A 12,119-nucleotide genomic window follows, 5' to 3' on the forward strand; every position below is an offset into this window, starting at 1 on the left:
CCATCCGTTTTCTTTATCAGACTGGCAGACTGTCTCGTTCTTCGGACATGAGGGTCGGGTGAGGTGTTGGCTAATCTCTCGGGTCATGAGTGCAAGGCGACATTCGTTGTAATGTTAGGTAGCGATTAGGGACGGCTCATACGGTCTCCGTGCATAGCCTGAATGAGAATCATCATCATCATCATCATCAGGTGACAGAATGGGCGAAATGGGACGGCCCGTACGGGAAGTGTCGGCTGTCTGCTGCGCTCTCCTCCACCTGGCATAGCTGCTGGTAGAAAAGCGGCTGAAACCGAGTAGGACATAATCGAATCGAATCAAACCCCATTTTTTCACATATGAGACTGCACATAACCCTGCCGCAAATTCTCGTCGCCGTCTTCCGGACCCTTTTGCAACACCGTTGACAAGAACGTATGCTGAAATTCGCCCAAAACCAGGAACGCCCGGGTTCGCGGAAGCCGGCGGGCGTCAGCAAGTCTCCTGTAGGCCACATGAGACGTCGCGTTTGGCTTTGGACAACCAACGAAACTCTTATCATTCCCGCGGCTGATATCCGAGACGAAGCCTCGGCTTGATGGCGCGCAGCAGAGGACGTTGGCGTCCGCTAGAATTCTAGTTCGTCCCCAGATTTGCCCTGCGAGCCGGATTCGCTTTAGACGTGTGTTTCCACCGTTGGCGTCCCAATGACGAAATTTGCAGGGTAGGGGCTTTTTGAAAGAGGCGTGCAAACCGCTGGGGGCCGCTCTGCACCCGTCAGTGCCGCCCTGCCAATTTATTTCGACGATTTCTGCTTCTCCTCAAACGCTGTTGATATAGTCACTGCAGCATCATAGCCAAATGGCCCGGCACCAAGGGTTACCACACATATAAAGACCCAGTTCCACACTCGTCACGCTGTCTGCAGCTCTACCAACTCTCTCACACCTCCGCGTACCATACGACATCTTCGGCCTGCCTCTCAGTAGCGCCCAGTAGCGAAGAGCTTTGCGCGGCGCGAGCGCCGTCGATCGCCGTCCTCTCGAGTACCATCACGTAGCGTTTCAACACGGGCACTTTTGCACGTAACGGATGCCAACAAGCAATCGTGCTGCTTAGGCTACGCAGCAAGCCCGCTCCTAATCGCATTTCACGCGTGGCGGAGGGATCCGGGTGCAGTTCAGACCTCATCCTCCACGTGGAAGCGTCTGAGCAGCAACCCGTTCTTGGACATACGCCTTATTCGTGCACGACGTCGGTAGCCTGGAAGAGTTGTACCGCGACTGCGGTTAGAGGGTCGATAAGCGACCCGGTCAATAGCATGATACACAGACCGAGATTAGCAGACGATGTCAGGAACGCGTCGAACCCATCTGCTGGAAATGGGAACAACGCCGGCATTACAACAATCTCGCCACGGATGAACACGAACCGGACTCTCGAAAACTCTGCCATAACTCTTAGCATGAATGATGAGAAGCCTCTCGCTTCGGGCAATGGCATAATCGTCGGAATCAACTTGGTGGAACCGGTGCTGTTTCTCCAGGGATTCGAGAACCAAGCAGCAATACCTGGCAACGCTACCATGCTTCGGGGGAGTTTACATGTGCGGGTGCAGAAGAATGCCAAGATCAAGGCTATCAGGCTAAATTTCAAGGGCAGGGCGAGGACTGAATGGCCCGGAGGCATTCCTTTGAGTAAAACGGATTCCGATGAGACCGACACGATTATGGACCACACCTGGCCTTTCTTCAATGCACAGCACGACAGCGCGGAGAACACTGGGGCAGACCGAGTTTCGCTTTTCAAGGGTCCGGACCACACGTTGACAAGCGCCACCAAATGCGATGAAAATTCGTCACCAAATCATTCAGCAGCCAACTTTACGCTGAAAAAAGCGAAAAACCAGCCGTTATCAGCCAACAAGCCAAAGAGTTGTAATGGAAACCATACGTCGAGCTCAACAGTATCAGTGGCCGCCAAGGGCTACCGGACCTTCCTGCCAGGCGACTACATCTACCATTTTGAGCTTCCCATCGACAGTCGATCACCCGAAAGTATTGACGTCGAGCATGGAAAAGTCAAATATGAGCTGGAGGCTGTTGTACAGAGGTACGGGGCCTTCCGCGCAAACATCCGTGGGACGAAGGGAGTTACACTCATCCGAACACTGGGTGAGGGTTCATTAGAGCAAGTGGAGCCAATCGCCTTTGGCCGAAACTGGAACGATAAGCTGCATTACGATATTGTCATATCCGGAAAGAGCTTCCCTTTAGGCTCGCAAGTGCCTATCGCCTTTAAGCTTACGCCCCTAGCGAAAGTGCAATGTAACAGGATCAAAGTGCTGGTAACAGAAAATATCGAGTATTTCTGTTCCAAGAAGCAAGTGCACCGCATCGAACCGACGAGGAAGGTGCAGCTCTTTGAAAAACGGTCGGACAGCGAGCTCACGAGTAATTTTCCCGGAAGTACTATGCGCATAACAGGTGGCGGTGGCATCTCGTATGATGCTGTGGCACAAGCTGCCAGGGGTGAATGCGTGACGTCTACAGACACCACAAATCTGCTTGGCAACCTCGAGGACGGCACTAACGTTGGCCCGACGGAGTTGGAGATCAATGTGCAGTTGCCCAGCTGCCATACTATGGAGGGGAAGGGCCGACATCAGCCCCTGCATTTTAATACTACCTATACGAGAATTCAGGTGCACCACTGGATAAAGGTACGTTCTGCCGTCGCTCTCACAGATCTGTCCACTTGCTAATCTTTCCTAAGATCATCATGGGCGTTTCTCAATTCGATACGAACGATCCATCCAAGCTCCACCATTTCGAAATTTCAGTCGACTCCCCTTTTCACATCCTCTCGTGCCGCGCCTCCCAGTCCAACGCCTCTCTCCCTGCCTATACCTCAAGGGGATCCAGCAACAACGTCGCCCACCTCTACGACTGTGGCTGCCCTGACGCAGCGCGCAGACGCAAGCCGCTCACCCTGTATCCTGCCCTTAACGTCGTGAACGCAGCCGAGTCCCCCGGCAGAAACAACCCGCCAGATCTACCACCGCTGCCCTTTCCGTCTGCCTTTCACTTCGATGGCCACTTGGCAGATAGCAGGCCGCGACAAATGCACATGCTCCGCGCGCCATCCTTCAACCCGCCAGCGTTCGAAGCCGAGCCGCCGCCCCCAGCTTTGATGACGCCGCCGCCGCAATACAACGATATCGCCTCGCCTACCGACGGTTTGGCGGACTATTTTGCTAGGTTAAACGATGCGTATAGCCAAGACGACGGTGGGGATGAGAGCCATTGCGACGGTAGGGTAAATATTCCGCTCACGCCTGGTGCACGTATCAGCAGAGGTAGGGATTCCCAGGCGGAGCTGGGTGCCTGTAGGACGCTAACGACGGCCTAATGGAAATGCAATAGTATATGGCAAGGCTGAGAATTGGCTCGAAAACTTCCGCGCTTGCTTCCGACCCAGGAGATGCACAGGGGCCGATCCGCCACCTTTCCGCAGTGGTAGCATGCCCGCCAGCAGGGCACTGGATTTATTGTTGACGTGCGTTAATTCAGCTTGAGCTGTGCTTGAATTGAAACTGACAATGAACCTGTCGGCTACAGAGTCGAAAACAGTCGCCCTACGACTCTCGGTCGACAAGCTGGCGAGGGAAACACCAGATACGCCTGCACTCATCGATAGAGGCAAATTATTCCGTAACAGTAACTCGCGTCATGAAAAGCGTTTCCGTCACCGTTCAAAAAAATTGTCCATAACCCATGCTTACCTGCATGCCCACACAGCAACTCACATCCTCTCCAACCAGGCAGGGATCGCGTAGGCAGAAATTTGGCACACCACGCTTCACACCAGGTTTGCCCAAACCAGGAATGACAAGTGGAGCACGCTTCTCCATGGGTGTCCGGCCAATTGGGAAGAACTTGGTGATTGCATGGCCAGGTCCGTATGCCTCCTCCACTAGGTATACAGTCACGTGCCACCAAGCTAGAAGAGCCGCGAGCATCCAGAAGTAGGACGCGGCTTTGATGCCCATAGTCATGCTGCCTGATTCACTGTCGCCAGAGCCTGAGCTCTCTGACGTTCCGCCGTTGTAGGAGAAGAGACAACAGGCGATATCGTGCTACCAAGGGCAAGCGAGGTAAGGCACGCCGTGAGCACGATGTCACGGGCGGAGGCTGCGAGTGCGCTCGACCAGGTGAAGACGCAGAGGACGACGAACCAGGAAGCCAGTTCAGGAAAGTCCGTATGCACCGAATGCGGCTCGAGCGCGCCTGCAGCCTTTGAGAGTGTGAAGCCTGCCAGTCTAAGAGCGGCTGACGGTGCGATTGGTTTGAGGAAAAAATGAACTTTTGGTGTCGACTGTAGGATGTCCTGTCGCTTGTTGTCGTGTCTAGTATCGCTTTCCACGGACATGTTGGATAATTGTCGGATTAGAGCAAAGCAGGTTCAGAAGAGAGCTAAGTATGCAATGGAAAAGTGAGTGCTGAAGCTCAATGTTCTCCACCTAAAGGATAATGCAAGTGCGGGTAACAGAGCCGGGCCCTTCCCCTATTGATGCGCAGAATCCGCGCTTTTTGGCTAGACAGTTTGACATCAACAGCAAGAACGAATCTGACCATCAGAGGGTTACATGTAGACAGTGGGCATACCGTTACCATGGCTGTAGGCCTTCGGATTCGCCGTTTTCTCCGTCTCAAGGGTAGTGTGGGTCTGAATGACGCAACGCTGACTTTACACCCTCTAACTTTGGGATCGGGGTTCAGTCTTAGGCTGCCGGGAGTAAGCGGAGATGGCTCCGAATGCGTGTCACTAATCAGTCGTTAAACCCGCACGCCCGGGCTGCAGAATCCCATTCTATTTCTTCCGTAAATCTTGGGAATAAACGAAATTTTTACGTAATGTTTGATACGATTCCTCGGGCACCGATGTAGGAAGTTCCCTATAGAGCCTATCACAGTCAATCACACAGCACTATGCGTGTCCTGGCTTTGGAATCACGTGATTAGGAATTAGCAATGAAAGGTCAGCCGAGAGCTGGCTTACTCCTGACTGCAGGCTCCACACCCTGTTTGTAACTCTGCGAGCTATGCCCTACCAATAGAGCCAGCCACTGCGTTGGCTCCTCGTTCCGCTTCTGCTTCCCAACGCCTGAGGGACACAAGCTGAAGCGATTTTCCGATTCCAAAACGAAATGCCAACTCCCTGCTCCAATTGCCAGAAATCCAAACCCCCCAAAAGATGTCTGGTGGACGTGCGATCCGGTCGTTGCAAGTCGTGCAACGATTCGCACGTTTGTTGTGACCTTCGTGTCACTTTCAAAGAATTCGAGAGATTGGCGGCTATCCGCGCTCGTGTATTGCAAGAGGCGGATACCGCCGAGGATGAGCTCAAGGATGCGGAAAAAGAGGCTGCGCGTCTCATTGCGGAGGCGCACGAGAAAGTTGCCAGAGCTCGCATTAAGGCTCGTCGCAAACACAAAGAATTCCGTCATGCGGAATTCAAGGACGGTGGCCATTACCAACAGGAGTTGGCTGCCATCAACAGCTTTCGTCGCATGGAGCAGGAGACCAGCATCTCTGTCGCTGCGGAACCCTCCGTTCATGTCCTGCTCGCTTCTTCGGAGCTCTTGGACTTGCCCGATTCTGAAAATTTCGATCCGGCTTGTATTGCGGTCTTTCCATTTGCTTGGGGACAGCTGGCGGGCTCTGTTTCCCGTCAATACCGGCGCATGGGGGGCCTCCGGGTTCAACCTTGAGACTGGCTCCCAAGTGTCTTCAGTATGGTTGTACCCTTTCCAGTGACAAGATACCTTCGCTGACCATCCTCAAGCATGTGGTCTAGAATCGCTACAATTTTGTAGACAGGTTCTTTGATCGCTGATTAGCTTTCTACGTATCAGTGAAGACTATTTACATACGGGGCTGCTCAAGGTAGCAGTGCGCCACGATCCTAAGTACCTACTCTATCATTCTGCCCGAAACGCGGATAATGGAATTTTTCCAATGTGGCACATCAAATGCGTTGCTAGCTCACCGATATTTGGAGACGCGGAGCGTTTTCAGAATGGTAAAACCGCGACGCTACCGGAAACGTGCACCTTCTTTTCGACTTTATCGCAGACAGGGTCGTCGTTTATATCATCCGAAAGCGCAGAGTGAGCAGGTCAAATGCACACGGTCAAGATCACCAGCGCCTTGCTGACGGGCATGTCACCCCTCAGTAAAGGTGGCGGAGGGGCAGCCTCAAGTGACGTCCAAGGGTCTGAACCGGAGAGGGGGTTTGCAGTCTCTTCGAGCAGAGATGAAGGTAGAAATTAACAAGGTGGAACTGCAACTCACACAGCTCGTGAACGCAGCGATCGCAGAAGGATGTAAGCGGAGGCGGACCAGCGAGCGACGCGATGCTTCAAAGACTAGTCAAAGTGCTCGCAAGCACACCAAGGCAGGAGACAGGAGGGATTCTGCGACCGCCAGGAAACGGTGCTCTTCCGGGAGGCACAGCGGAATAGACAAGCACGACAACAGCTGGCGCAAGTGACGCAGCCAAGCTGGGCCAATATCACAGAATCGGGAGCAGGAGATGGCTGGACCACAGTCATGAACATTAAGAAAAAACTTTTTTGGAAAAAAACACCCGCGCGGCTAGCGCCGGGTACTCTTCGTCAGAAATGTACGAGAGCACAACTGCGACCTAGAGACATCATTTTCGAATCAACAAAACTCTCGCTCACGCGAGAGCTCATGTGACGGTAAGATTGATCAAATTGGGGTACACCGACAAAGGCAATGAGAGGGACGTCAGACGCGGTGGCTCAGCTGGTCGCAAAATTTGAGAACACATGGGGTCAGAAGCGCACTGCACTTGCATTACTCCTGGATGTCAAAGGCGCGTTTGACCGGGTTAACAAGCGGAGACTTATCTGACGGATGGTGGAAGTGGGCATAGCCGGCAACATCGTGCGCTGGGTGGACTCGTTCTTGTTAGACCGTCGAGCCATGTTGGTGATTGACGGAAGGACGGGCGAGACCCGCAGCCAGTGGTACCCACAAGCAAGCAAGCGCCGTGCTTGAGGTCCACCCGCTTGCTTGCTTGATGTGGGGTCCTGTGCTTGCTTGCTTGCTTGAATAGACCGAAGTTGCTTAATGCTTGCTTGCTTGCTTGAGTACACAGGTCACGCCGCCTGCAAATGACTGAAATGTTTGACGATGTGAAAGGAGGGATAAATTCGCCCTTACTTATTGGAAATATGTCCATAGGATGTCTCCATTATGGCACTTTTAGACTCTATGGGGTGAGGACTAAGCAATCACCAGATCTAGGAGCACTGCCGACGTCAGTATCTGCACGTCGCGGTAAATCCTTGCTCGCCGAAGCACTTTCCCTTACATCTTCCATTTGCACCTGCTGCAGAGTGTCCCATGCCTTTTGGCCGTCCGCAACTTTGTTGATCAGCCAGTTCTTCAGACACTGCTCCGCCTCGATCACGTCCTGTTTCAGACTGAATCGCTCGTCGGTGATCATACGCTTTGCCTGGCTGAACGCTCTCTCACATTCAGCTGACATACCTGGTATGGCAAGCAGCTTGAAAGCGAGCTTAGCAAGGGTGGGAAACATCCTCTGGCCAAAGTCTCCCCACCAAGCGATAGGCTGGTTCTGGCTCTTATAGAGATCTGTGACGTTGAGATCCTCGAGTGATAGCTCCAAGAAGCGATCTAGTTCAGAGTCCTCGCGTTTGCGTTTCTTCTTGCATCGCTCAGCAGAGATTGTGGCATGGCGTCTTAAAGTGTTGAAGAAATTATCGAAGTGTGCATATATGTCGTCAGTTTCCATGATCGATGTATCTGTTGCAGGCTCGCTATGCGGACTCGTCGAGCAGTCTTCACTCTTGCGCAGAGTGCTGAGAAATTCGTTGTAACATGCTGAGACCGCATTCTGCGTGTTTCTGATCTCCAATCTAGAGCGAGGCACTTCTGCCCACGCATTAGCAAAGTAGTCGTTGCGGTAACAAGGGTGCAGAGCGATCGCTGCACGGTACAATCGTGTGCGGTCAGATTTCCCGTAGTAATCCTTTAGCTTCTCAAAACCATGATTAACACAGTGACGGTAGTGGTCCACAAATAGATCGGGATTCTTTGATACATCATCGGCGCGGATCTTGAGCATCATGAACAAGAAATCAAAGGCGGGAAGGACCCCCCCGCAAAGCTCCATGACTGCCTTCCAGCGACAGCTTATTCCCTTTGCCTTCCAACCTTTCCGTAGCAAGTTTGAACGGCAACAGCAATTCCTCATAGTGACGGACTTCCTCCCAGTCCCCTTCAAAAAGAAAGTCTTGAGAGAGGTCGTACGCCTTAGTACCCTGCCTGCGCCACTGACGACAGTAGGAGCGGATCGAATTCTCAAGCAGAAGCGCACGGGCGATCATGTTGAAGACGCTGTTCCATCTTATCCCAGTATCCTTTACCAGGCGGTAGCAGAATGTGGTAATGTCGTCGGCGATGTCCCGCTGCGCCTCGTTGAACATCTGTATGCGTTGATCCGACCGCATGTTGTATCGGACGATGTTGTGAAGCTTGCCGATTGCATGCTGTCTCCGCCATGCATCGAAACTCTCGTCGTCGCCAGCATCGCTCAGCTCCTTTTGAAAAGCAGAAAGTCCCTCGCCGAGCAACAACGCTTTGACAACGAGATTGATGGTATGCCCCCAGCAGCGTAGTCGGCATTGTGCATGATCAAGGCCGAACTCTTGAGCGAGGATGTCGACGGCTATGTCGTTGTTCGCAGCATTGTCAAGCACAAAGGCGGCAATCTTTCGTTGTACGCCGTAGTCGCGAACCAGGGCTGAAACGGCCTTTGCGATCTTCTCTCCGGAGTGTTGGCCTTCAAGGCGTGGGATCCCAATCAACGCGTTACGAAGTGTGCAGTCTTTGTCAATCCAATGAGCAACTACTCCGAGAAGCGAGAGGCCGTTCGGTGAAGACCAGCCATCGAAGGATAAGCTGACATCGCTGAGTGATGTATGCATGGACTCGGCGACCTCAGGCTTACGTTGTTCGCATGCATCCATGAGCCAGCGGCGTGCGCTGCTGCGCTGTGGTAGAAGATTGGTAACTTTAGGGCCGCTACGAGCGAGTAGTCTTTGCAGGTGAGGGCTCGTTGCTTGGACAAAGTGATATCGTCTTTCGCGAGCCAGTTCAGGTATTCTTCGCGCCATCTTTCCTCCCCGAGGTGCCCGTCCATGAACCTTTCGATACACCCTTGTGATTGCACCCTCTCCTCCAGACGCTCTAGGCCGATACCATGCTGGTCGTGAAGGTGGCGAGTACAACTGGTGGAGGCCTGGGCATTCATGGCCTTGATACGGCCCTGCTCATGGCAGTACCGACAGATCCAGTGCTTGATCCATTTGCCGCTAGGGGCTCACTTCTCTAGCGCAATACCATGGAGGTATATCCACGAGATCTTATTTCCGCCGAACCTTCGATTGCTGCGGAAACAGCGGCGGTATCCAGAAAGCTCAGGTCTGTCCAATGGAACTGTGAAAGTGCAGCGTGTTGATGCCAGCACCGAGTTCCTGGTATCTATCTCTTTTCCTTCGTCATCGTCGTCGTCTCCTTTTGTTGACGGTATAGGAGTCGAGGCTAAGGCGGGTGGGTCAGAGGTGAATGAAGACGGAGATATGCATCCCTTGAGGCGTGTCGCGGGCTCTGCAAAGTCTGCCTCGGGCGTTTTCTGATATGTTGGCGTGAGGTGAAAGGCCAGTGTCGCTTGGGTGGTCTTTCGCGCTTTGCGAGGCGGCGAATTCATCACGGCCAAGCTCGTAAATGACGCGATTGGTGGTACACGCTCCTGCGAGAGCAGAAAACCAGGGTCCACACCTGGGGAAATCAGAGTTCCAGCAGATCTCTCGCAAACGGCTGCGGGCCGTGGTCTACGATCCTTCGCGGAACGCGAACTAGCTTCATTTTGCAGTCAGGTGGAGAAAATGTCATAGATGGTGCTTCGAGAAATCGGTGCTCTTATTCGATAGCATATATATGCATTATTTGATTCAATAATCTTTCTACCTGGCAAATACATCAAGCATAGCGAAGCGGCTTGAGAGCTTTTGTGCTTGCTTGCTTGATCACGACCCTTTTGCTTGCTTGCTTGCTCGGTGCCCGTAATGGCCAAGCGCAAGCAAGCCGCTCGTACTGGGCTTGCTTGTGGACACCACAGCTGGAGCATGATCCGGCAGAGGGGCCACTGAGACCAAAGGCCAATAGAAAATTTCTCAACAGTCCGAAACGAGGCTGCAAGCAGCTCGGGCCATCCATCTATGCAATTGGCGACACTTTGAATAATAATGCTTTAATCTACATCGTCGGAATGGAAGCACTGAAGATGATGTCTTGGACCAATGATGAAGGGCTGCAACACTCTTTGCTCTCATCGAGCAATTCGAAGAGACCACTAATTGTCATCTGCCATACGCGCGAATCCGTGTTAAAACTTCGAAGTATGTCCGTTGCGACAGGCCCTCCCAGCAGAGCGCAGTACATTTGGCTCCCCGTCGGCCATGGAGAGCTGGCCGGCGCTATCTCGAGTTCCTGTATGGTTTACGATCCAGCCGCCGTGCAAGTCGATGTTAGTTGGCCTGGTGTAGCTGACATTTCTCAAGTGGAAACCCAAACAGACGATGAACACATTGAACACATTATGAATGCCCTAGACACAGCGCAGTTGTCGCCATCCAAGCAAGTGGCTGATTCTACTCGCGCTTTACCAGAAATCATTGGGGACCGTATCGCGCCGACAAGTCCCGAGAAGGTCTCTGAGAAGGCGGAAGTATCGCAACCGTCGCTACCGCCCGTACACAAAAGGAGTGGCAGTGAGACTGTGAGCAGACACAGCACGCGTTCTTCCCAGCTACGAACTCAGCTCGGCCGAGCTATCACTGCTCCATGTCAGAGTGCAGAGGCGCTATTGCTATTGCTCGTTGACGATAACGTATGTGATCTCTAAAGCCCTTAGCCGTTGCAGCCTTTACTGACTATTCATGTGTAGGCTATCAATCTGCGCCTTCTCGAGGTCTTCGCGAAAAAGGCCGGCCACCCTTACCGCACTGCGCAGAATGGCCAAGAAGCCGTCTCGGTATACGAGAGAGCTGCCCGTGAAGATCGTCCCTCAGATGATTCCTTGAGATCGGACTATGGCGAAGGCCCTTGTCTGGCTGGCAAGCCCGAGGTGATCCTGATGGATATAAACATGCCAGTCGTGGACGGGTTCGAAGCGGCGCGGGCAATACGCCGGTTCGAGAAGGCTAGCGGGAATCCGCGAGCGACAATTATCGCTGTCACGGGTTTGGGCGACACATCGGCGCAAGAGCAGTCGTTCACGAGTGGCATGGACTTGTTTTTTAAGTCAAGATGAAGGAGTTGACTGACATTATCAAACGGTTGCAATAAAATCATGGTCTATGATGGAGGCCTAACTTTGGTTTCGGGATATATACAAGAGTCTTACATGGTGTACAGATCTTGTTACGGAGACTGAGGACCATTTTTGGAGCGGGTTCGGGACCAACTTATTCAGGCGGTTTTGTCCTGCTCGCTATCTCTCTTCGCAATTTATCTGCTGAGGTTCGTATGGTAAGTTGTACTTCCTGCTCGACCACAGTGCCGCTGCGATCATGGCCTGCTGAGGTTTCGTGTGCTGAGACCTCGCCGTTCTCAAATTGGCACGAAGCCGAAGACTAAGCATTTCGAGACGTGATCATGGGAACAATGAGCCTCGACCCTTCGAAGCACCTTACCGCGGTTGTAGTTCTGAGACTTCCGTGGTTCTCAACCTAGGATAGTCAAGGATGAGATTAGGTGCATTTACAGACTCGGCGCAATTTAGCTCGGCCGCATTGAACACGGAGGCCATTACGACGATGTGGGTAATTAACTCAATCCGCTTGATCAGAGGATAGGGTTGCATGGTGCGCGAGAGCAGGAGGGCTGATAGAAGTCTTCCCCACTCCGTGCACGGAACCAGTTCGTGCACGCTTTCTCGCCTCTCCACAATCGCAGTATATCACAAATAATCCATTCGGTCGCATGTCGTTTTCTCTGAAACTGATACGCTTGCTTACGCTG

The 12,119-nt window shown here is 52.8% G+C and overlaps 3 protein-coding genes across 3 annotated transcripts; 2 read left to right on the forward strand and 1 right to left on the reverse strand.

The window, feature by feature from the left end:
• Nucleotides 1-524: 524 nt before the first annotated feature.
• Nucleotides 525-3,742, forward strand: WHR41_09383 (uncharacterized protein). The gene is made up of 3 exons (XM_069377986.1): nucleotides 525-2,701; nucleotides 2,755-3,537; nucleotides 3,600-3,742. Exons 1-2 carry the CDS (start codon nucleotides 1,301-1,303, stop codon nucleotides 3,388-3,390), a joined length of 2,037 nt encoding a protein of 678 aa, XP_069225099.1. The 5' UTR covers nucleotides 525-1,300; the 3' UTR covers nucleotides 3,391-3,537; nucleotides 3,600-3,742.
• Nucleotides 3,743-4,032: 290 nt separating this feature from the next.
• Nucleotides 4,033-4,410, reverse strand: WHR41_09384 (uncharacterized protein; the record flags this gene model as incomplete). The annotated part of the gene is made up of 1 exon (XM_069377987.1): nucleotides 4,033-4,410. One exon carries the CDS (start codon nucleotides 4,408-4,410, stop codon nucleotides 4,033-4,035), a length of 378 nt encoding a protein of 125 aa, XP_069225103.1.
• Nucleotides 4,411-10,695: 6,285 nt separating this feature from the next.
• WHR41_09385 (uncharacterized protein) lies at nucleotides 10,696-11,409 on the forward strand (the record flags this gene model as incomplete). The annotated part of the gene is made up of 3 exons (XM_069377988.1): nucleotides 10,696-10,848; nucleotides 10,948-10,986; nucleotides 11,044-11,409. 3 exons carry the CDS (start codon nucleotides 10,696-10,698, stop codon nucleotides 11,407-11,409), a joined length of 558 nt encoding a protein of 185 aa, XP_069225101.1.
• Between the last annotated feature and the right edge of the window lie 710 nt (nucleotides 11,410-12,119).

The sequence above is a fragment of the Cladosporium halotolerans genome, assembly GCF_011745625.1.
Source record: "Cladosporium halotolerans strain TM138-S3 chromosome Unknown Sca83, whole genome shotgun sequence".
Taxonomy (NCBI): Eukaryota; Fungi; Ascomycota; class Dothideomycetes; order Cladosporiales; family Cladosporiaceae; genus Cladosporium; species Cladosporium halotolerans.